Source organism: Homalodisca vitripennis, chromosome 4 (assembly GCF_021130785.1).
Source record: "Homalodisca vitripennis isolate AUS2020 chromosome 4, UT_GWSS_2.1, whole genome shotgun sequence".
Lineage (NCBI taxonomy): Eukaryota > Metazoa > Arthropoda > Insecta > Hemiptera > Cicadellidae > Homalodisca > Homalodisca vitripennis.
Window position 1 is genome coordinate 201,606,056 of NC_060210.1, and position 26,490 is coordinate 201,632,545.

Consider the following 26,490-nt stretch of genomic DNA (forward strand, 5'->3'; position numbering starts at 1 on the left):
TGCTTTTAAAACCGACTGCCAGGCACATAATATCATCAGACAACCAGATAGGGACTGAAAGTTAGTCGTATACAGGCCTTGACCAACACCAGAACGGCTGACAGTCAATCCTTTCTTATGGGAGACTTCTCTATTGATTTCACAAAACCATACAATGCAAATTAGCTTTCAGATCCTGAACTGAAAACAATAATAGGTATGTGTAATAGTGTAACAATAGTGTTTAGTTATACTTTTAAAATGTACACCTAGTGTATTAAAAATGAAATAATCATGATTCTTCTATGTCAGTGACATACTACTTGTATTACCAAAGATTTACCTCTAAGAATATTTTCAATAAATAATATTGTTCTAAGAGTACTGTTGAAGTGATTTTAATACCCAAAATGGAAATCTTCACAGTTGTTTTGAACATTTATTATCATTTTGGTAGATGGAATCTCACGGTACTGTTAGTGAACCAGTTACATTTTGATCTCGTGGAATCACTTTGGACAAAGAACCAGGTTATGCAGCACTTTTCACAGCTCTTCTTAATTGATCAAATGATACCTCTCCAAGACTCTCTGGTCACTTATTTATCCTTTACTCTAACTATGGTTACAGAATTTCAATTACCCACTATCAAACAAACGGGTCAGGAAAACGTTTAAAACAACCACTAAAAATAATTTGTTTATTGCAACAACTATAACTTTATGATTTATTTACAAATTTAGTTAAAACATCTATCTATTGAGATCTTTGATCTTGATAGCATGGATGGCGTAGATGAAGGCCTTGGTAGGGGACCACATCCATCGGTTTCTCACGGGATCGTAAAACATCCCATTGACCAGCTGGACGCTGCACCCGTCTGGAACATAATGTTGGCAATTATTGTTAGCAGCTCAGGATAGAGGGAAATAGCATCAGCCTGCTGTACCTGTCCTACTCTGCAAGAGAATTGGGGACCACATCCATCGGTTTCTCACGGGATCGTAAAACATCCCATTGACCAGCTGGACGCTGCACCCGTCTGGAACATAATGTTGGCAATTATTGTTAGCAGCTCAGGATAGAGGGAAATAGCCTCAGCCTGCTGCATCTGTCCTACTCTGCAAGAGAATTGGGGACCACATCCATCGGTTTTCTCACGGGATCGTAAAACATCCCATTGACCAGCTGGACGCTGCACCCGTCTGGAACATAATGTTGGCAATTATTGTTAGCAGCTCAGGATAGAGGGAAATAGCCTCAGCCTGCTGCATCTGTCCTACTCTGCAAGAGAATTGGGGACCACATCCATCGGTTTCTCACGGGATCGTAAAACATCCCATTGACCAGCTGGACGCTGCACCCGTCTGGAACATAATGTTGGCAATTATTGTTAGCAGCTCAGGATAGAGGGAAATAGCCTCAGCCTGCTGTACCTGTCCTACTCTACAAGAGAATTGGAGATCACTTCCAGAGTGAGGAAAATTTCAGGAGAGGTGCGGAGGAGCCCCCCTCTCACCCTCCCATGGAGGGGAAACTAGCAATGTTCTAGTCTCAAAGTGGACAGGTTCTCTCAAGCATGGACTTGCTAATTATCCTTAGGGATTCCTAACACTCCAACCATTATCTGACCTATTAAACAAGAAATCCCACTGTACTTTATCTTGAAAAGATAAGAAAAATCTTGAACATTATAATAAAAAGACACTTTAGATGGTTAATATTTTACAAACAAATTGCATTACAATATATCAAATCAGTTTTATTGCAGTGACAATAGTACATTGTACAGTAAACACCACAGATTTTAATCTAAAATTTCTTTAAGATTCAAGATTTTTCAATTTGTTTGATCTTTCAATCAGTTCAATTTGTTTGTAAATGTTTGCGTTTGTCTGTTTTTGGTGGTGATATTTTGCCAATTTTTGTCCGCTGATTTAAGAGGGGTCCCTAAAAAAGCAGACTCAATTCTTTGTTTTTGTAAATTTGAAGCTGCAGAATGCACAACAGGGCCATTTCTTCGATCTTCCTTCACGGCGTCGTCACAGGATATAGTTGGCATCGGGGGCTCTGGAGTCAGCTATAGTGAGTCTGTTTGCGGTGGCAGTGCGGGTGTCAGGAGCAACCTCAGCCTTCTTGGCCACAGTGATCGAGGAGCTCAACCTGCCGAGAGCCTCCACAATGAGTCTGGCCAGATATGACTATTCTGACAACAATAATCTTATAATTGGTTCCCATATATAAGATAAGTGGAAGGATATATAGGTACATTTCAAGCCCAGACTCAAGTGTCCACTATTCATCAAATTCTCAGGTATTGGGCTCACAAGAATTCCATCTTTTGAAAAAAAGAAAATTCCCTAAGCTTACCACTTTGGATTTTTTAGGGACAGGGATAAATACTTACAATGATGCAATTCAAACACCACAATAGCACATAACATAACCGTCTCCTTGCATCTCTAGCTCACTGACTAGCTACAGTGGCCGTTGTGTTTGACCCACAGAAGTGTAGTTGCACAGGCTTAATTGTTCATCCTTTCCAATCTTCATCTTTGAGAACATGTTTGGAAAGTCAGTGTACTAGATATGCCCTTCCAACTCCAATGGAATTCAAAAGTCTTATGGTTCTTATTTCTTGAGGAAAATGGCTGAAATGTACCTCCTTTTACAAGTATCTAGATACAGCAGACAATATCGCAGATATTTTAAAGCTAATGTAATTCTCTATGAATTGTGCAAATAAAGTCTATTGTCTTGTCTTTTACGTGACTAGGCCTATGTCTGAAAATGTGCAGTATCCTCTCCAATGTGAGTCTGACCAGCATCTCACAACATTGTTCAGAACTTGAGACGAAGAGCATAAACTATGGATCTGAAAACAATCCACTAACTGATTGTCAATTACAAAATTTAAATTTTCCTAATACTGCTCTAAAATATGAATAACAGGAAAATTTTATTTACATGGTAATAACTCACATTTCTCAAGTAGAGCTGACAGCTCAGCAGGCTTGATGAACTTGGAGTAGTTGTGAGTTCCCTTGGGCACGATGTTCAGCACATTCTCTGCCATCACGATCCCACCTAGCCAGGAGAACAGGGTGCGGTTGGGAGTGGTCAAAAAATACAGATCCACCCAGCTGCAGCAAGTTCAGGTTATATTATTACAACATTAGCACATTTCTCAAGTAGAGCTGACAGCTCAGCAGGCTTGATCAACTTGGAGTAGTTGTGGGTTCCCTTGGGCACGATGTTCAGCACATTCTCTGCCATCACGATCCCACCTAGCCAGGAGAACAGGGTGCGGTTGGGGGTGGTCAAAAATACAGATCCACCCAGCTGCAGCAAGTTCAGGTTATATTATTACAACATTAGCACATTTCTCAAGTAGAGCTGACAGCTCAGCAGGCTTGATCAACTTGGAGTAGTTGTGGGTTCCCTTGGGCACGATGTTCAGCACATTCTCTGCCATCACGATCCCACCTAGCCAGGAGAACAGGGTGCGGTTGGGAGTGGTCAAAAATACAGATCCACCCAGCTGCAGCAAGTTCAGGTTATATTATTACAACATTAGCACATTTCTCAAGTAGAGCTGACAGCTCAGCAGGCTTGATCAACTTGGAGTAGTTGTGGGTTCCCTTGGGCACGATGTTCAGCACATTCTCTGCCATCACGATCCCACCTAGCCAGGAGAACAGGGTGCGGTTGGGAGTGGTCAAAAATACAGATCCACCCAGCTGCAGCAAGTTCAGGTTATATTATTACAACATTAGCACATTTCTCAAGTAGAGCTGACAGCTCAGCAGGCTTGATCAACTTGGAGTAGTTGTGGGTTCCCTTGGGCACGATGTTCAGCACATTCTCTGCCATCACGATCCCACCTAGCCAGGAGAACAGGGTGCGGTTGGGAGTGGTCAAAAATACAGATCCACCCAGCTGCAGCAAGTTCAGGTTATATTATTACAACATTAGCACATTTCTCAAGTAGAGCTGACAGCTCAGCAGGCTTGATGAACTTGGAGTAGTTGTGAGTTCCCTTGGGCACGATGTTCAACACATTCTCTGCCATCACGATCCCACCTAGCCAGGAGAACAGGGTGCGGTTGGGAGTGGTCAAAAATACAGATCCACCCAGCTGCAGCAAGTTCAGGTTATATTATTACAACATTAGCACATTTATCAAGTAGAGCTGACAGCTCAGCAGGCTTGATGAACTTGGAGTAGTTGTGAGTTCCCTTGGGCACGATGTTCAACACATTCTCTGCCATCACGATCCCACCTAGCCAGGAGAACAGGGTGCGGTTGGGAGTGGTCAAAAATACAGATCCACCCAGCTGCAACAAGTTCAGGTTATATTATTACAACATTAGCACATTTATCAAGTAGAGCTGACAGCTCAGCAGGAAATGCCACAAAGTTGCGTTGGCCTAGTTAAATTTCGTCACTAGCAATAAATGTAAGAATTTCAGGGACGACTCATCGCTACAACCTATTTTAAGCTGCTCTATTTGTTTTTCTGCGTCTTTCATTGTGTCTACATAATATCGTGTACATCAGGTAACTTTCATTTCTGTGATGTATGGAAAATCCATGTATCCAATTCGGAAAAATAAAGGGAACAAACAATTACTAACCATTATTACCATGGGTCAGACTGAAGTCCAAGCACTAGGTCAGAGGTTGCGGTACATGAACTTTCAGTATGAGACCAGGATTTTATTGGTTGTTTTTTCAGCGACCATGACGAAAAAAACTTCCTGTTTCCATAAAGCGTTGAACAGTTCTTTCATCTAGAAATTGGCTGCCTCTCGTGAAAGTAGTCATTAAATAACACATGCCCTCGATTAGACTATGTTGGATTTGAACCAACCATCATAAGAAGTGTTATACGTTCACATTCGTCAAGCGACATAATGTAGTTGAAGAACTACAAGCAATACAACAAACTCTTTTGTACTAAAGCGCACTGATAAAATGGATGGACAGCACTACTAAAACAAGAAAACTAGAATAGCCTACTATGAATAGACTGGCTAATAGGAATGTCCTAATTGCGATCCAAAGATAAGAGATTTCAATTGTTACTGTTATCAGGTTTTCCCCATAATCAATATATTAGGACCAAATTTGTAACCCTTGACTTGAGGATAACTAATGTCATAATTCACTAATCTGTACATATGAAGAAGCATAATGATAGTAGTTAGCTGCAGTACTTGTTTGGTTGCAGTTTTGCTTTACTGGGGTTATGGCTACTAATAAAATGTAACCAAGTAAAACCTTTGAACAACCGCCATTTTGTACAGGATCAATCTTTTTGAGTGCGATTGCGGCAAAATATATTTGGGTGACATCAGAGATAAGCCCTTTAAAATGATGTCCATATTGACCTATTGTCATTAACATTTTTACATGTACTCCTTGACGGGACGTCCCCATGATATTACAGAAAACTGATAGTTCCTTCAAAAAGTAGATTTTTATGTAGTGTTGATGTAACAAAGTGTAAATTTATCTGTTATTAGAAAATATTATAAGGGATCCTTCTATGTACACCCTGTATAGTGTGAGTTATAAGTATGGATACACTCTGTTTAATTTGTTATGGTTAAGACGGAGGGATGAAACAACTTTCTAGCAAACAGAAGTGACCTTTTTAGCCACTATTGTAACTTTGCCCATTGTTACAACAATAATATTTTTGGGGTGGGTTGGCTAAAACTTTTAAAATGTAAAAAGACCCATTAAGTGACATCTCATTTGAAAGGTACCAATAAAAGAAGAACAGTGGAGACTACAGCTTTATATCTCAACCCAGCACAAAATGGCAGCTCATTGACATAATTAAGTTGAAAGTATGGATGGATTCTCCTCAACCTTCAATGGACAAAGATAGAAAACTGAAACTAAGGATAACCCACTAGGAAACAAAAGTGTACAGTACCATTTCCCCAAAATGGGCTTTTTGGGGGGCAGTTTAAAATTTTTAAATGTGAAGTTACAGTAGCACTAGTAATTACAATTATGTTAAGTAATAAAACGGCTTGGATTTATTAACCTGTTTTTTTTTAAATCAGATGTTCACACTGCTATCCCAGGACAGTTTGACAATGCCCAAGTCTGTTATAGAAACTTGAAACAGCACAGTGCATGTATTCATGCACTATTTTTTAAATTTCCGCTGTTTGAGGTTAAATGTAAGAAAGGACCATATGGTCCTAATTTCGCCTCAATAAAGAAGTGTTTCTTCCTTTTTTTTACTATTCTGTCCCTAAGGTCATTGCATTGGGGTTTCATTTTATAGACATTTTTAATGTGACCCCACACAAAGTAGTCAAGTGGAGATAGATCTGGCGATCTTGGTAGCCACTCGATACTTCCTTTTCTGCCTATCCAGCGATTTGGAAAAATATTGTTTAAATATGCACGGACATGCAGGCCATAGTGTGGAGGTGTTCCATCCTGCTGGAATCAAATTTCATTGCAGTTGTTGGTTGCTACTTGGATAGCTGGATAAATCTGATTTTGTAACATTTCCTGGTATACCTCGGCATTAAGGTTTCCATCAATAGAAAAGAGTCTAAAAAACTGATCTCTCACAATGGCAAGCCAAACATTTAATTTGCAATGGTGCTGGGTATGCTGGTCTCTCATCCAATAAGAGTTAACATCAGCCCAATGATGAGCATTGTGTCTGTTAACGTTACCGTTTAACACACATCTAAGAAAGCAATGATGTTTCATCTAAACATCAAAATCGTCCTTAGATCATGAACTAAAGGAATTTTGTACGCTTTATAACCGCTGCCATGTAAAACTATACAAACTGATGTTTGAGATATACCTAATATTTGAGAAACATTTCTTGTTGAGGCAAGAGGATCTTCTACAACAGACTGTAAAACGTCAAGTGACAATGCTTCGTTTGTAAGCAATTTTGATCGTCCAGGTTTGGGCGGTCTTTAACGCTGCCAGTTCCCTGAAAACGTTGCGATTGTTTTTTTTAATTCCTGATTTAGATACAGAGTTTCAATTGGGATAAGTGCCATTAAATAAATTCCTTACTTCATCATAAGATCCCACCCGGTCTCCGTAGCCTCGCATTATCAGGATCATAATACACTTATCTTGTTCAAAGTAAAGTATCACAAAAACAAGTCTTAACTGAAATTCCAACCAGAAACTGGAAACTCCAACGTGATACTGGACTTCCTCAAAACTAATAAGATAAGGGAGGCCTGTCCTGCAGCAGGTAATAACTGTAAAACAGGTTTGAGTTTGTTAGGAAAGTGCTTGTCTATTAAAGTTACTTACCTTCTGAATGGGGATGTTCATTTTTTGCCTCAATTAATTTCAATAAGCTGCCATTTTGAAGTGGGTTGAGATAGAAATGTCTAGTTTCTACTGTCCTTTTTAACTTATCAAGACCTATCAAATGAGGTGTCACTTTACATTAAATATTTTGAGCCCTCCACCCCCCCCCCAAATCCCATTTTGGGGAAATGGGGAAGTTGTAACAGTGACTAAAACGTTCACTTTTATTACCTAGAAAGTGTCTCGAATTACATCCATCCATCTTTATCCATTAAAAACTAAACAAACTGTATCCATACTTTTAACCACTCTGTATGTGGCAGGTGAATAATCAGTGTGTGTTAATACGACCACACAAAAAATAAAAACAAAATTAATTTTGAGGCATTGCAGCCAAATCACAATGCCAATGAGAAAATAGGATTTTCAAACAGGATATGGCAATGATTGTGTTTCTGCATATAGTAACAGACGATACACCAAGACAGGGAATAACTATGTTTGTAGGAGGTCATAGAAAATTAGAAATATCTGAAAGGTAATGCCAGTTACCTTGAGGGTAGCAACGGTTGCTGCCAAGAAGGAGTCCTTGTCAGGGACGTGTTCGATGACCTCGGAAGCCACTGCGACATCGTACTGAGCCATGACACTCGGAGCATACTCCTCGACCGTGGTGGCAGTGTATGAGGGTGGCGTGGCATTTGGTTGTGAGAGGGTGTGCGCACGTGCCACCGCAATCAGTTGCTCACTGGGGTCGATCCCCGTCACCGAGCCTCCCAGCCTCGCCAGCGCCTGACGACATCTTTTATCAATCATCAACATATAGAGAGAGACTTTCACTACGGCTGGACAATCAAAAGCAATTTATTATCACTATAAAACAAGGTCACTGTACATCAAGCCTTCAGTAATTTCACTAAATCCTTGCATTAAAGGAAGCAAACCCCAATCATGTATATTGTGTAGATCTTGTACGAGGGGTATCCAAAAAGTAAGTTTCCATTAATTATGAAAAAGTTAAAAAGACTCAAAAAATAACTGAAACACATTTATTCAACTTTTTACATCATACCTTATTTTTCTACATAGTTACCATCCCTTTCTAAGCACTCTTGGTATCTAGGAAGTAGTTTTTTTATTCTAGCATCACAAAATTCACCCACCAAATTTTTAAGCCAAGTATCCACCTCATTTTGAAGGTCATCGCTGTTGGCAAATCGCCGACCGCCAAGGTGTCTTTTCAGCTCCGGAAACAGATGAAAATCGCTAGGCGCAAGATCTGGTGAGTATGGTGGATGACCAAAAACATCCCACTTAAATTTCCTCAAAAGTTCCATTGTTGCACGAGCAGCGTGTGGTCGGGCGTTATCTTGAATAAGCAGAACCGTGCGCGACAAAAGTCCGCGCCGTTTATTCTGTATTGCCCGCCGAAGTCTGGTGAGAACTTCACAATACCTTTCTGCATTTATGGTTTCGACACGAGGAAGATAGTCAATCAATAACACTCCACGGCAGTCCCAAAAAACTGTAGCCATTACCTTTCCTGCCGACTCAAAAACTTTGGCTTTTTGAGGAGCTGCCTCTCCTTTTTTTTGCCACACCATACTCTGGCGTTTGGTCTCTGGAGTTGAGTGGTGAATCCATGTTTCATCAACCAGTGACTATTCTACTGAAAAGGTTTTCATCTTCATCGTCAAACAATCGCAAGAAAGACTGGGCAGCAGCCATTCGTTGTTGTTTATGGGCATTGCTCAATAAGCGAGGCACCCATCTTGCACACACTTTTGCAAGCTGAAGATCTTCTGTCATGATATTGTGCACAGATGACCGGCTAACTTCAACACTTGACGGCAGTTTATCCATAATTTCATCGAGAGTCACTCGCTTATCATTGTCAATAACTGCTCGTACAGCATTAATGACGTTAGGTTGCCGAGAATTGGCCGGTCGGCCACTACGCTCATCGTCATGAACATTTTCTCTTCCTTCCAAAAACATTGCACGCCAACGAAGGACCATCTGAACGGACATAACATGTTCACCATACACTTGACACAACTGATGATGAATTTCAACGGCAGTTTCGTTTTTGGCGGTCAAGAAACGAATAACACTACGGACTTCGCAACTGGCGGCAGAACGCAGTGGAGTCTCCATGATGTTTGGGCAGCAACTGACTGAGAAGCGTGACAATGGGCCAGTGACCGGCGCACCTGTTGCCAACCAAACCGCGCTACATATCCCCGCCCACAGCTGCACGCTGTGTTACGTACGCGTCTTTTTACAGAACAGGGAAACTTACTTTTTGGATACCCCTCGTACATCCAATGTTCCCATTTCACTTGTTACTCACTTCATATCTAACATGGCTTCTAAAAAGCAAAGCACAAAGTCATGTTTGTTTGTTGCTGCTTTATTTTTAATGTACTTAAGGACATTTAGTAATGCACAATTTTATTGGCATGTTACAATTGCTGCCACTACTTCAACACAATGATGCTACTTTACTATTCCTATTTAACAGTAATTTTACATTTAAGGGTAGAAATATTCAAACTCCTTCATAAAAATTATGTATTCCGTTCACAAAACTAAAAATGAAACATGATTTAAACCTGCAAAGTACAAACAAAGCTAAAATGAACTACACTGAATACTGAGTGATGAAATACTTTATGAGAATCCAAACTATCACCAGAGTGATAGGAATAATCCATCAAGGTTGAGATTGTCTACAAATTTGTACTAAACCTAGTCTGAATTATAACTAATATACCTCTGTCAGGATGCCCCCTCCACATCCTATGTCCAATATCTTTATTCCTTCAAGAAATTTGACTTTATTCTTCACTTCCAAAGCCTTCAGCCGGTGAGAGTTTACTAGGCCATTCTTGATGAAAGGAATTCTGTTAAAAATACCAAACAGATTTTAATGTTGGAACATCCAACCCGTCCTACCTCTGTAACCCTACCAACATTTTTAAAACTATCATTATTCTTATTTAATAATTTTAGAGAAGAGCACTATTCATTTTTTGGATAATGTTTCATTTAGCCACGTTTCCTAAAATAATATACTTTTATTTCCAAAAAGAATATGTAGGCGGTCACAAACCATATATTACACTCAAAATTATTAACGTATGAATTCAGGTCATATTTCAAATTAGTCCATTGATGTAGTGGACCTAGAAGAATCTGGAATTTCTGGATTGGGAAGTAGAGCAACCTAAGGAAGTGTAGGTACAAGAGAAGAAGATAACCAGGTTGTTGACTTTCACACGAGAAAGTTTGAGCTAGGACAGGTCTACAAGCATTTGAAGGTAATTCAAAAGTTTATCTGTGCTTTTGTTTGTTTTACATAATTTTGGCCACAATTTCTACACCCATGTCCAAAAATGACAATTTTATTCATAGTTTTCTTTTGTTATTTGGTCCTGTTTGCCGTTGCACAACTTTGGACATCTTGGCGTTGCTTTTTCTAATTGGTTAATTTGGTTGCGTACTCACATAAAAAAATTGATGTTGTTCAAGCAGACTCTATGGTGGTGTAATTGAGTGAAGTTTTTCTGCATATTCAATGTACAAGTCAATATCGTGAGTACACTTTTAAGTATACTACTAATGTTGTGTCAGAATTAATAAAAAGACTTTTTTGTTTTCTTCTTCTTTGCAATGTGAATTTGAATTCTTTGTGTACCGGTACTTCTGCAGTAGCGGCTATTGTTCTGTTTCATAGAATAATATGGTTAGGTGGGTTTGTAATGTTTTTAGCTTTTAAACATTAGTCACGGTCAGCCTTTTTGAATTTTATATTTTAATGACTGATACAATGTAATACTGAGAAAGGGTTTTTGTGAGTGAGAGGTTGCACACACTGATGGCCCTGGCCCATTCTACCAATAGTACAACATTATTTTTTAATTTTTGACCTTTTCAATATTTAACTGTTTTATGTTGTTTTTTTATTTACTTTTTAAGCATTTTCTTAAAAAAACTACATATACAGTGAAGTGACTAAAGTAAACATTTACCCATTTGTCAAAGGAACAATTAGTATACTGTCTAAATATAAATGTGTAACTGCATTATTTTCACAAGCAAATCTTCAACAAAAATATTAATGGCATCAATTTTGCTAAAGCAAACAAAGAAAATTTATATATAGTACAACAAAGTACCAAACAGTACTTGTCCAACAAAATAGAAATTAAAAGATTCTCTACATAATGTGATCCAATGTACAAGGTCCAGTCTTTGAATGCTCACAGCAATAAAAGTTTATCTAATATACTACAACCTCGTTAAGTTGGACTAGCCGGGACCGCGGCTAATCTATCAAAAACAAAAAAAATCTGGGTTAAACAGAGAATGTTTAAAAAAAAACAACATGCACAAACAATACAACATTTTTTCATTGTGGAAAACAATTAAAATGTGCATCGCAATAAAGTACAAGCAGTTCAATTTTGATGAAAGAATTTTGTTTGAGTTGCGTCACCTTTGAATGACGTTTCCATTTCGTGCAGCCTCGCATCTTTTTCAATGTCTGACCATACGTTGACGTTTTTAAACATTCCTACTAACTCCTGAGACTACACTTCATTGTCAGTTTCTCTCCCCATGGCTTCAATCTGGTTCTCTGGCAAGTCACAGACGTAACCCAGCAGGGGGTCACTTCAGGCTGGTTTTTACCTTCTAGTTGAACCCACCACTGGCCACAGCAAAAACCGATGTGTCACTTAAATCTGGGCAACCTTATGGATTTACAGGAGCGGCACATCACTAACCGCAAATGTTGAGATTCTGGGGTTCATGGGCAATTCGATAGGTCTAGTCTACTGTGGAAGATGACTGTTGGAGTTGGTGGGGTTTGTTCCCTAACCTCAGAAGTTCTTGCTAGCCTCAACAAGAGTGTGCCACCTCCTGCCTGCTTTGACCGGAGAAGATGGTTCAGAGCTGGCCTCCCCTTCTTCCAGGGAGACATGACTTTGAGATGTAGTGCCCTAATTCTTCCTCATGTATCTCGATAGGAGGAGACCCCTTCTCCCGAACCTTACCCATCTTGAATATCCTGTCACTCCGGAAGCAGCGTTAAGGTTCTTACAGGAACAAGTGCAATTTATAAGTTTCTTATGCTAAGAGAAAAAAGTCACACACACACACCACAACTTCTTTCATGACTTTATGAGCGTGCTTTTGCCAACATGTTCCCATGACTCTGAGACCATGTACAAAACTGTTTTGACATTAAATTATTTTAGAATGTCCACCACACCCTGTTCTTCCCCTTTAATTAGCTGCCCTAACATGTGCCGCCTGAAAACACGCTTGATGGTTTCTAACACCTTGAGTCATTGGCTGAATCAGTGCAGTTACATTAGGCGGTAAATATTTGACTGTTATGTCCCGTTTGATACGTCATTCAGCAGCCAGGTGTGTAGGGGCATTGTCAACAAAAAGGACAGCTTTGATAGGTAAGCCACACTCCTTTAAATATTTCAAACACCAGGAACAAAACACTCAACAACCCTGTTTTTAAAAGTCGCGCTGTCCATCCACTGACTCTTTTGGGATCATTACATTACTGGTAATGACAATATTTACATTCTTTAGTGCTGTGGGGTTTTTTGATTTTGATAGTAAAAGAAACGGAAACGTATGGTTGTCTGACGCATTCCAACAAATCACTATGATAAAGCGATCCTTGTTTTTTTTCAAGTCTTGCTGACTCATCAATTTTCAAAGCCAGCATTTTACTTGGTAACATACGATAAGATAAACCGGTCTCTGCAGCATTATAAACTTGATCTGCTAATAAATTCTCTTTCTTTACAAAATCTTCAAATTCTTTATTGAATTTATCGGCCCCTTCAACATTGCCAGACAAGCTTTTGCCTGTTACAGTAAGTTGGTGAATCTTGGTGATTTTTTTCACCTATCGAGCCTGCCTTCACTGGCAGTAAAATTTGGATCACCATCTGGCGAATGTTTATTCAGAATTACAGCCTTTTGCTGTACAATGTGACCTGACAATGGTAAACCCCACTCCCTTTCTGCACAAAACCAAACGAACAACGCTTCATCCAGTGATTCATTTTTAGCTTTCTTTGCTTCGCATTGATTATCTAAATTGTCTTTAGATATCATTTTAAAACAAAACTCTTATATGTTTTTCCTATTTTTCTTCCAGTCTAAGACTTAGAAGTTCCACTTCCATAATAAGCTGCAATCAATTTGAATGGCTCACCTTTATCAATTCGTCTCAAAGCTTCAAAGCCATTTTTGCTTTTGATGCCATTGTTTAAAAAAACAGAAATTTACCACAAAATTGTGCATACAGAGCAGAGATAAGAAAAGCTACTGGTATAAATGAATTCACACACAAACTGAACTGACACAATATTTCAATGCCACATACACCGTAGCGAGAGGCAGCCTGAACTCAGCGGGTAGACTTCCCCCCTCCCTACCCACACGATGTCATGTGTCCGGCTGACTTATCGAACTCTATGAACAGTCCACTGATAAACAAACACCCGTCCCAGGCAAGAGTAATAAACAAGGTCATTGACGACTTCTACTAGATTTATGGCACTTGAGAATGTTCAAATGCAAAGAATATTTTTAATATAATCAAAATTAATTTAGAAATGAATAAACTTTAATTTTTATCATTTATTCCAACATTTGGTACTTTGGTATTATCTTGGGTCCACTCTGGCCATATCTTCTACTTGTTATTCGATTATATAAATATACATACATAGATATTATAAATAGCAAAAGTTGGACAATAGAAAAAAGTCTCCCAAGATAGTACCCAAACACAAGCTCAGATCACATGAGCACTCATAAAGGTTAACTTTTTCTTTGGTGTTAGTAACACTACTAACATATTTATAATAACCTAATTCAAAACTACTTATATTGTGTAATAAGAAGTAAATATTACACTGTAAGGTGGTCCAGATAATACCAAAGTACACAAAATACAAAAGACAGAGGAGCTATAACTATGAGCATTTTCAATATTCTGCAGGAACTGCTGAATGTTTACTATAGTTCGAGATTGTATTATAAAACCAAAATTTATATTAAACTCATTGATATGACACTAGCACAAAAACATCCTGATATAATTTTAACAACATTAGAAGTATTCTTTCATTATGAAGATGATTTCACCTCAGACTGTAGCGGGTAATGTGTCATCATATAACCCCTCCAGAGCCTATAGTAGTAGTAGTAGTAGTCACCTAACTACAAGTTGGTACTACTGTAGGTCAAAGACACCACACAAAATATATTACCTCAAATCATTCATGGCGTGGAGAGCCTTCATGGAGCCCTGAGGGTCCCACCACTCCTTGGCCATGGTCTCATGATGTTTCACCTCCCTGATGTCATAGTGGTAGTTGACATCAGGCTTGTCAATGCTGCCGGCCTTGGTGCTGCAACATAACAAAGCAATTCAAAAGACACTGATGTTGAGAATAAGTTCAATAGATTAGTAAAATTGGTAGGTAGTTTTATAGATGATGATTCTCTATATTTACATTGACAATTACTCTGTCTATTTATTGAGTCTAACCAATTACAAGTTTATCCATAAGACATTTAAAATTTTTATTTTTACCAATTAATGTTTATTGTTCAATATGTTACATTTACATAATATAATTTTATTTTACTAATTAAAAATTGAAAATTTCTGTTGCTGAATTGTTTAAAACCTAAGCTTTTCATTCAGTGTATGAATATTTAATTTTAATGGTAGACTTTACGAAATATTTAAAGTAATTGTAAGCGTATTACTGTCTGACAAAGCCTATTGTGTAATGAAAAATCTTGTATCTTGAAAGTGATGAGCTATATTTAGTCATCACCAGATGATTCATCTCTTCTCTTATTCAATTTATGGTCACATTTACAACTACGATTGTATATACAGTGTTGCAATACTTCTACACATGACGCAATGAAGGAAGTCTACAACATTAATTCATTAATAGTTTCACTACCAATGTACAAAATCTAAGTGGGTCTTACAGTATACAAACAAAATGTTACATTATAAAAAACATTAACTACAGTTATTAAACCACAGCTGAGTCATAATTTGTGAAATACTTTATTCTAAATTCAAAAAATAAGTAAATTAAATTTGTATGTACCTGTTCAGGTTCTTCACTTTACCCTCCTTGCAGTAATAAAGGCTACTGCTCCTACTGTCACAAATTCAGTTTAAAAACAACATAAATATAAGATTATAATTTTTTAATATTCAAACTACTTACTTGGTACCAGACTGTACATACACCAATAGGAGCTAATCAGCTGAACTACCATAAATATCTGCTTTAAGAAAAATTAAGTTCTAAAACATCTTAGAATAAGAGTTTTTAAACTTTGTTTCGTAATGCTCTAATGCAACTGTGACTCCAATAATGTTTCTGGGATAAAGTTTTTACAACGAGTTTTCAAGTTAATCTATCAGCTATGGATAAAAAGCAATCTTTTTACATAGAAATCGAATATGATTAAACATTTTCCTACAAGATAGAGTCTATAAATACTGCTTTTAGAGTTCAGAACCTTGTCACCAAAAAGTATGAAAGTATGAAGTACATTGTTTCTAAGTCAAAAACATTTTTTACTTACAGTAACTAAGAGGATTGTAATGAAATAAATAAATTTAATAAGGGAAATGATAATTAAGAACATTTAGCATACAAAATTAAATCAACTCTTCCTACCATAGCTACATTAAGTGTAGAAAACTCAGATGCTCCACCGCGCTTCTAGAGATCGTGTCAGAAACATCGTAGTGCACTCAACTGTGCACCTGATGAGACAATGGGACTACCACTTCACCTATTTATAGGTGTCGAAATGATGTAAAGATTCGTTTTGAGCTTTTCGTCGCTGACTTTCTTTGGATCTATTCAGACAAACATGACTCCAGATTCCAGGACTCAAGTCTGAGACAGCGTCAGATACCAGACACTTCAATAAAAGGAAGGTGAGCCAAATTCAACATTCAAATTAAATCAACCTTTCCTACCATAGCTACGTTATATGAACAATTAACAGTTTTTAAAGTTTGTAGTCTTCAACTGTAAGTGTCCCTCCATTGGTAGAATTCGTCCATGTCATGGCTGTGTATGTCCGATCCTTGTTGCAATACTTCTTGGTCTACAAGCTGATGGTCACCTCTTTATGTAAAGTGCCTGAAAGGATTCCAATGGCACACTTTTGTGAACTGGATGGAGTTGCTCCCCAAGGAAGACATATTATTACCTTCCACAGAGCCTTTATCCGCAAGCAGAGGTAACGGTAACCCCGGTTGTAACATTCAGCAGGAATCTCCTTCTTCAAAAATTATTCTGTCAATAAAACTAAAAATTACACACCTGAGTTAGCGTAGTGGTGTTGAGAATTTTCACCAGAGGAAATAACGACAGGAAACCAGACCGATTCCAACAAAGTCTGCTGTACCTTTGAGATAAATAAATAAAAAAAGCTTCAGATCAAAATCATTTATCTGAAAATGTAGTTGACATTAAATTTATAGTTTATTGGTAATTATAATTCATGTAAACTAAAAGAACTTTCCCCACAGGAACCAGACAACTAAATCTGTGCTTTTCAAAAAAAGTATTATGAAAAAGTAACTACCAATCAGATCTAATTTACTACCATTTTTTAAAATTAGTAGATTAAGCTTACGTTAGACTTAGTTGATTAACTTTTAAGCCAAATAAATAAAAGTGCAACCTTCACAAACCCACATTAAGCAAAATATTAAACAGTAAAGGCAAACAGTTGATAATTTAGCTCTTGTAAATGGAGTGTTTTTAATTGACAACTGATTAATTTATCACATACCTGTACATCTAACCTTAAAGAACCACTTATTGCACAGAACTTAAATAATCTTGAAATTAACTATAAATACTAACTGATTTATAATCATAAGAGCATAGATTTGACAGGTCCAAAGTAAAAGTTTAAAGAACTGATTGCCTGCCATGCCAGTCGATGAACGAGTGGGAGTAAACATCACAGTTAACACAGACATCCCACACTCAAGTGGCTGAGTTATTAGAGAGAGGTCTGTATGGCAACTGCCATACTGATAACAGTTGTGTTCAGTGTCACAGGTTCTAAACCACCAAGAGGCATTTACTTTTTGACAGTTATTTAACATAAAAATATCAGAATAATGTTGTAAATACATACTTTTCTTGTATAGACTTGGTGAATTTTAATACTTTATTTTTAAATTCAAATAACTATTAATGCATAATTTCTTTATATTCACATAATTTGTCAGTATATCAGCCCATTAAGTTTATATTGTGAAATATAGCAACAAAATTCAACTAAACCAATCGCTATCCAAAGAAGAAAAATATAAACAAATTAATTAATTGTAAATATTTTTTTCCATGGTTATAATATTTCCTTTGGTACTAAATTGCTTCTTATTGCTCAAGCAATAACAACAAAAATTGTACACAATAAATTAACAAACTGACATATAGCTATAATGTAGGCTGTAGACTAACTGCTGGCCATTCCTCGAAAACCACAACTAATTAACTATTGTTGTTATAATATTTATTTAAAACAGTTAGCATTAAATTTAAAAAAATATACAATAAAAATAGTTTTGTATTTGATAGTTGAGGTATTTCTAATCAATAATTAATTGGGTTCCCTGAATAGATTGTCATGGTGGCCATTTATCATACTGCAGACATAGTTTGTAGCTCATCATTAAATTATTACTCTTTATATTAAAAAAATATATGAACTATAATCATAATATGAAATACGTAACTTAATGGGCCCAGTCATCTTTGTCTTATTTGTCAATGACTTCCCAGCATACATCCAAGATCACAATACCAACTGTGTAATGTATGCTGATGACACAACACTCTTAATAAAGGATGACACTGCAGAAGGAGTACATACAACCGCCTGCAACTCCCTCTGCAAAGCACTGACATACTGCAGGAAAAATGACCTGGCTGTAAATCCATCAAAAACCATACAGATTAACTTTAGTAAAAGAAAAGACTACATTCCAAAAATACCTGATGTAGAAATTGAAAACCATGTTAAATTCCTTGGAATCATTCTGGATGGAAATCTCGGCTGGACAGAGCATGTGGATGGCCTTTGCAAAAAAATCAGCATAGGTATTTATGCTGTTCGGCGCATAAAATGGATTGGAAACCTAGAAAATGCCAAAACAGCCTACTATTCATTAGTAGAAACCCATATGAGGTATGGGATTGCTGTATGGGGCGGATCCTCTGTCGGAAACCTCAACAAGGTGCTTGTCCTGCAGAAAAAAGCCATTAGAATCCTCGCTGACCTTGAACATCAACAAAGCTGCAGACAAGCCTTCCAAACCCTCGGCATAATGACCGTCACTGCTCTATACATCCAAGAAGTAATTCTACATGTGCACAGCCTGGGTCTTCAAACAGGGAAAGACATCCATTCATACAACACTCGCCATGCAGCCAACTACGTTCTGCCTCCACATCGCACAGCAATTTATGGAGAAAAACCATCTTATATCGGCCGGAAGTTGTGGAACGCTCTCCCAGAAACAATGAGAAGATTGAAGAGGAGTGCCCTACAAGGAAAACTGCATGACATCCTAGTAAATCAACCATTTTATTCACTGGACGAGTTCCTCAACGCCTGCAATGAAACATGGAGATTTCAAAATATACCTTGACTTTTTTTTTTTTAACTGAAACAAAAATGTAGGCCTATAAACATTCATCATCCATATTTATGTAATAATATTATGTGACTCTATAACTGTTCTTAATGAATATGTAAATAAAGAAGTTTGTCTATTGTCTATTGTCTATTGTCTAATTCGGTTTCTTAATGATTCGATTGTCGTGTTGGACTCTTATCATACTGTAGCCCTAAATTTGTTTTTTATGAGTACCTAAGTTATTCAATTTAAACAAGAAAAACTGTATTCTTAAACATACAGTAGTTAGTAAGCATATCATATCATGGTATTTTATTTCTCATTTATTGGAAATCAGAATGTACCATTTTACTGGAATCGGTAAAAATGTATTCTTTATTACAAACACTGATGTGTATTCATGTTTTTTTTAGATGGATACTTGATTAACTCTCTCCCGGGTATTCACCTTGACGGAGGGGTTGGTGCTAAAGTCCAATCGCTAGGAGCTGGTTTATCATTGCTCTCTACTTTGTGCTGTCATCATACCTCTAATTTTGGAACTGATAATGGAAATATCTATTGGCAGTACTGTTGCCCTCGTTTATTGCATGTTATGCCTGATGATGCTACCTAATATGAAACATTTTATCGATCTCTTCATTGACAGTGATTTAGCAGTTTTTCTAAAGTCCTTCCAACATCTATTATTACCTTATAGAATTATTAGACCTATTTGTAACATCCCGCAGCTACTGTTTTACAGACATGTTGTTTTTACAGTTCTTTACACAAGACATTTAGTTTTATAAAAATACAAACAAATATTTCTGAGTATTCATGATGTACAATATTTAATAGTTTTGTTTCAAATAATAAAAACATGAGTGTATTCTCCTGTGACAGAAAGGGGCTGCAGTATAATAATCGACCACCACCAGAATCGAATCATAGGTATTTATATCTAAACTACTGAAGACATGTCATGTTACAGTTATTTGAAATTAAAGTATAGTTCAGCTGTTTTTATGTATAAAACAATAATGAATTGATGATGAATAAAATCCTAGCTAGGTTATGTGTATTTATAAAATGTTACAAACAAGAGTGTAACATTAAGCACTAGTTACTTTTTACTATTTTAAACTACACAAATTCAAGCTCAGATCTCTTGCAAAGGTTATCTTTAACTCTAGTTTAGTAACATGATAACCAATCTAAACCTATTCTCATTTATAGCGTAATAACAAATAATAGATGGGAGACAGAGTGGCCTCTTAACCGACATTGCTTCCTTTTGGGAGGAAGAAAACAAGAACCAATTTTAATAATGAAATGAAAATAAATGAAATGAAAATAAATGAAATGAAAATAAATGAAATGAAAATATCTTCATTCCTTCTGCATTATTACACTTCATGCATCTTATAATGGTAGGAATATACTCGACCATCCTACACAGTTTTGATGGCCGGCAATCAAACAATATACATTATTATCAGTCACTACTTTTATGACACTGAGAATTGGCATTCGGCCTCTGTAGTGTTATCACTTTATTTGTTTACAAACTAATGTGGACAATCTTAAACCTTACTTATTAATATAAAATTAAGCAACCAAAACATAATTACTGGAACAATTATACATACTTATCAAATACTGCTACTTTCGTAGTTTATTTATTTTATTTTAACCCATGAAATCTAAATTTTCCCTATACTCCATATACAACCTTTACAGCACTCACATATACATTCAGAAATGTTTTATTCAATTATATCTGTTAATTGTTTGGTTTCCTCAGAGTTCATCAGCCATTTTTTCAGGTGAACTTTAAAAGTTTTATTAGATTTACACTTTTTTATATCAATTGGTAACATATCAAAACACTTTGGGCCTAAAAACACAAACGATTTTTTAAAAAAAGATTTTTTAACTTTTGGTCTTAAAACTGCTTTGTTTTTTACGTTCCGCGTCATGTACGTATGCTTATATAAACGTTCTGTTCTATTGTTCCCGCTTCTTTTGAAAAAAATTTGTAATACTTTATAAATAAATAAATGTTGGAGTGGTAAAATATTCAGCTTTTGATAAAGAGGAAAAGATGATTCTCTCTTGTTTTTATATAAAATTATACGCAAAAAATGGTTTTGGGTTGCTCTAAGTTTTCCTATTGAATTTTTAAACGCTCCTCCCCAGCAGTGAATACCATATTGCAACCTAGAATGTATAAGAGCAAAATACAAAGTCCGTAATAGATCTGCGTTACATTTATTCCTTATATAATAAAATTTCCTAATTTGACGCTTTAAAGAATTTTGTATATATTCAATATGTTTTACCCATGACAATTTACTATCTAGAAATACTCCTAGATATTTAAAATGCTTAACTGTCTCAATTTTCTCGCATCTACATATGTTTGTTTGCTTACAATTAAATTCATGAAAAGTTATATCATTAATAAACTTAAAATCTCTTAAATTAAAATTAACTACTTTAGTTTTAGATACATTTACAATCATTTTATTTTGAACACACCACAACTTCAAAATGTTTAAGTCTTGTATTATACATTGCCATATCTCCTCTTCGCTTTCATCAACATATAATAGAACCAAATCATCGGCAAACGCATAAATTTGCCATTTGAATGTTTTTTTCAGCAAATCATTGATATAAATCAAGAATAACGTACTCGAGAGCACAGAGCCCTGTGGCACACCTTTTTCAACTATTTCTGGATTACTATAACAGTCTTTAAATTTTACAATTTGTTCTCTGTTTGAAAGGTATGTATTAAACCAGCTGAGCGCCACTCCTCTTATTCCTGCATGTTCTAATTTAGAAAGTAAAATAGTTTGGTCCACCAGGTCAAATGCCTTTTTATAATCAATAAATAATGCAGATGCCTTTTTGCCAAAATTGATGTTATTATATAAACATTCTACGAAAACTGAAAGTGCATCTTCCGTTGATTTTCCCTTCGTGAACCCAAACTGATTTTCGCTAAAAAAGTGTTTACTGTTTAGGAATCTAAGAAGCCGTTTTTTCATAATTTTCTCTATTATTTTAGAAGTTATCGGTAGAAGGCTAATCGGTCTCAAGTTGTCTAATTTTATTGAATTAGGTTTCTTCAGTAAAGGAACCACAATACTCTTTTTAAAATAAGTTGGAAAATGGCCTGACTTAAAACTTAAATTAAAAATATGCTCAAGTGCCGGTGCAATACTATGACTGATTTGCTTTAGTATATCAACAGAAATGTTATCCACACCTCGTGATTTTTTGTTTTTAAAATGTTTAATTATATCCAGGATTTCTTCCTGGTCGGTTCTATAGATAAAAAAAGATTCAAGAGTTGAGGTGGTATCGCTGCTGTCCCAAGCGCCGGCACTGGGAAGGTTAGCTGTCAGCTGATTAGCCGTACTGGCGAAATATTTGTTTACTTCTATACTGATAAGAGTTGGATTATCAATTACAATGCCGCTCTCTAGTTCTATTTGACTCAACTCGCCTTTACTCCTATTTCCTGTAATTTGATTTATAATTTTCCATTGCTCTTTACTATTACCACTGTATTTATTTAACACTTTCACTGCCGCCTCCTAATTTTGACAACTTTCTTACACTGCCGCCCATTTTTAACGATTTTTAAATATATATAATTTTTTAACTAATTATAAGAAAACCATAGGACTTACATTTTTTTAAAGCTAAGTTCTTCCTCTTTCTACACAGATGCTCATGCATAAATATTTTCAAACAGAAAGTCTTGGTTGAAAACTTAAAAACATAACGTTTTTTGTAAAAAATAAAAAGTTGACCAAAAAAACATCACCATGTACTAGTCTGTAGCATAATATATTTTTTATTATTTTTTTTCTGTATTTAGAATTGTCATTACTAACACTATAGCTACACATGTTTACAATTAAAATTTACTTATGCTGAAATATTTTTTTTAGTGTGGAAAGTCTTGAATAATAAAAAATAAAAAATAAAAAATAAATAAAATAAAATAAACAATAAACTGTAAAATTCTGTAATAAACCAATTATTTACAAAACACAAGAATAAATGTTTTTATTACTAATTTGCTTATATTTGTTATTTGAGTAAAAATACAATGTCAACAAACTTACTTGCATCTCCAAGAAGTCCATCAGTAGTAAAATCGGGATCATTATCTGTGTCATCTTGGAATAAATCATCACTTTCACTGTCACTTGAACATCTGAGTAACTCTTCTAGAACTTGATTGTCTTCAATACTGTTACGATTCATTGTATTTACTCACAAAACAATCATAAACAAAACGTAATAGCAAGCAAAACAATAACGACGCAGACGACGAACTACGGTAGCAGAACGACAACAAATAGCCGACGCCCGACGCGAAGCGGTAAACAAACCACTTTTTTTCCGATGTTACAGATGACTGCCAACAACATTTCATAGATTATAATACATAGAGTAAGAAACAAAAACATCGAATTAGCGAATGACTATCAATGCCGAATTTCATAGTCGTTTAAATGAGTTTTTATTACTGTAAAAGTCGGCGCCGTCAAATGACGTTGTCGGCAGTCTATAGAACTCCTTGCGCGACGTCAAATTACGTTGTCGGCAGTGAAAGTGTTAACAAGTTAGTATAATTCGAATTCTTAGTTAAATCTATTTTTTGTTTTAATCTTTCAAGGTTATTTTCATAATATCTCTTAAGATTAATATCGTAAGGCCTATTCAATGTGGCTTTATATAAAGTATTCCTTTTCTTAACTGCATCTAAAATGTGTTTGTTTATCCACGGACTTTTCACTTTGGCTCTAGCTAAATTATTCGGTACTTCCATTACATACGTGTTATTTTCTATACATGCCTTTAAAATCACAAAAAAACTTTCAACACTTAAATCAACATTAATACTATTATATACATCCGCCCAGTTACTCCTAAGTATATCATTACATACGTTGTTATAATTCACAAAAGTTTTACTTTTATTTATTAGTACTTCCCTATTTACGTGTGACGTATTTTTACCATATTCGAAACTTAGGGCTAATAAAAAATGATCTGATATTCCTAACTGAAAAATAGCTATATCAAATATATTTACAGATTTGTGTCTAATAAATATGTGATCAAGACATGACTGCGAGTTAAATGTCCTATTCTGGTAATTTGTTTTATCATGGGTACAAAACAGTTGTTGCTCATAATAGATATGTATTTTTGCACGTCTGGCTTATCTGATAATATATTTATATTAAAATCTCCTATTACTACCGAGTTTGCTTTTAGGAGTTTTAATTTATCTTCTAATTCAACTAAAAAATCTTTTTGTGTGTATTCGTGCAGTCGATAAATAGCGGCTATTGAAAATGGAATGTTACTTATTTTAACGTCCACAATGACACAGAGTGATTGACATGTGATTTTCAGAGTAAGTACATTAAGTCTGTTATTTCTAATAATTTAATTTTTTTATGTTCCCAGTAAGAAAACTCTTTTAAAAAAAGTGGCCACCGGATAATACCAAAGTACTGAATGTCGTTGTATTCGATAGTTTAGTAAGTATTTGTAATCAATAATTTAGTACCCAAACTCGATTGTGGTGGTGACCGAAGCTTACTATACTATACTGCAGCCCAGAACATCCCAATCAATGCAGCCCAGAACATCCCAATAAACTCAGCCCAGTAACATCAGGTCATTGTAGTAATTCAACCACTGAGAGGATTAAAGATCAGTAGACAACATTATTTACATATTCTGTAAACATGAACTTATTATTGCATGATTGTAAAATAAAACTATTTGGGTAGGGTACGATAAGCGGACCTGGTTTTTTATATCGAAACTGGAAAACGTTATTACTTAATCATAACCATAGATATAATCAATCGATACTGCTTAATTATTTTGAATAATTAACTTAAATAATCTATATCAACAGCTGTAAATACTTTCAAATTATACACGTAAGGAAATATTTCAATTTTACATAAGTAACATTTCATTATTAAAAATGGCAGTCAATTTTAGAAAACTACATGACATTGCTTTGAAAGATGATAACATGTTTTTCATGGCTTCAACATGTTGGATTCGTACCGAAAACCCCATTATGTGAAATTTGTGGGACAGAAACAACTGTAACTGTGAGAGGAGCAAATATAGTAGTCTTCGGTTTTCCTAATTTTGGTTATAATAATTTGTTTGACCGCTGTAAATATTAAATTCACATTTTAATTTAAAACATATGATTTTTATTAAGGGCTATAGATACTTTTATATTGATTGATAGTCTAGGATTTGAGATGCGAATATTAGGTATCAATGCTTAGGCTACATTCTTTGATATAAAAAAACCGGGTATGCTTATCGTACCCTACCCCTTTAGTTAGCCTATACAGTAATACAAAACACTTTATCAATTTTTATAAACATGGAAATATATTTAACAAATTTGGATTCTTGAACTTTAGCTGATAGGCTGAGGATATTCTCTTTCTCACTACACTTTGTTCTTTCATGTTCAGTAAAATGAAACAAAATTAAAAGTAAATCAATTTTATGGTGTCTAGATGTAGCCTAGGTCCTACATACAATTTTTACACCTAGTCCTGAAACTATAAGATTAACTTTCTAGTGTGAGGTTAGGTTAATTTGATTTAGCCCAAATACAGGTGTAATCTGCCAGTGGGCAAAGTTATGTTGTAAACATAATAACATGATTTTGTTACTTTAGTACAATAAATAAATAAGGTGCGCCAGTCCATTCGAGAAAAGAGCTTCTAGGACTACCCCAACAAATATTGATTGTGTCTTACCAAAATGATCTGTTGTTCTTGAAAACATCGCTGAACTCTACTAAAAAGTAACGGCGAATTGACGGTGAACTAAACACTACCATATTACTCAGTGTGCGTTTCACTTCTGAGCTGTTCTATTTTAGATTTCACTTATTTAGCCAGTCGTAATGAATATCATGTCATAAAAAATGTTCGAAACCAGCTTCTCAGACAACAAATTCTTTCCACAACCTATAATCACAGTACAATAGGGACAAAAAATCGTACTGTCTGCAAGTAAATAAGCATCGCCTTTGCCGGCGACCGGCCCGGCCTGCCGGGTGGCAACATGGCGCCGCGCCTGGACCACTTAGCAAAGACCATTACAATACCATAGTAGATTGTAGGGGTTTGTGGCGAAGTGGGGTTTGGGAGTTGATATAAATACTATAATTTTAAAATGCAAATTGCAATAAAACGGTTCGTTTTGACCTGCGGGATACGCCGTCTCATTACGAGATGCGCCCGAGCGGAATAAAATTATAAAAGCAGTTAGATGTAGTGGTGTAAAATCCTTTCGGTTTCTCCTCAAAACTGTTACATTATTAAAATTAATTTACTACATATTAATTTCTTTAACCTCTCTAATTTATTTTCAGC

General features: G+C 35.8%; 3 protein-coding genes across 6 annotated transcripts; all 3 read right to left on the reverse strand.

The window, feature by feature from the left end:
- Positions 1 to 665: 665 nt before the first annotated feature.
- LOC124360907 (ubiquinone biosynthesis O-methyltransferase, mitochondrial-like) lies at positions 666 to 4,138 on the reverse strand. Its single transcript, XM_046814911.1, has 2 exons — positions 3,958 to 4,138; positions 666 to 859 (listed from the first exon to the last, which is right to left on the reverse strand). Exons 1-2 carry the CDS (start codon positions 4,049 to 4,051, stop codon positions 732 to 734), a joined length of 222 nt encoding a protein of 73 aa, XP_046670867.1. The 5' UTR covers positions 4,052 to 4,138; the 3' UTR covers positions 666 to 731.
- On the reverse strand, positions 1,163 to 3,104 carry LOC124360908 (ubiquinone biosynthesis O-methyltransferase-like). Its single transcript, XM_046814912.1, has 2 exons — positions 2,962 to 3,104; positions 1,163 to 1,346 (listed from the first exon to the last, which is right to left on the reverse strand). Exons 1-2 carry the CDS (start codon positions 3,053 to 3,055, stop codon positions 1,240 to 1,242), a joined length of 201 nt encoding a protein of 66 aa, XP_046670868.1. The 5' UTR covers positions 3,056 to 3,104; the 3' UTR covers positions 1,163 to 1,239.
- LOC124360906 (ubiquinone biosynthesis O-methyltransferase, mitochondrial-like) lies at positions 3,959 to 26,182 on the reverse strand. 4 transcript variants are annotated; one of them, XM_046814908.1, is made up of 6 exons: positions 25,870 to 26,182; positions 15,474 to 15,524; positions 14,610 to 14,750; positions 10,073 to 10,202; positions 7,849 to 8,088; positions 3,959 to 4,316 (listed from the first exon to the last, which is right to left on the reverse strand). In XM_046814908.1, exons 1-6 carry the CDS (start codon positions 25,950 to 25,952, stop codon positions 4,134 to 4,136), a joined length of 828 nt encoding a protein of 275 aa, XP_046670864.1. In that variant the 5' UTR covers positions 25,953 to 26,182; the 3' UTR covers positions 3,959 to 4,133. The 4 variants fall into 4 exon arrangements, with proteins under 4 accessions (XP_046670864.1, XP_046670863.1, XP_046670865.1 ...); XM_046814907.1 differs by having other exon boundaries at positions 15,474 to 15,527; XM_046814909.1 differs by lacking the exon at positions 15,474 to 15,524.
- Positions 26,183 to 26,490: the final 308 nt, after the last annotated feature.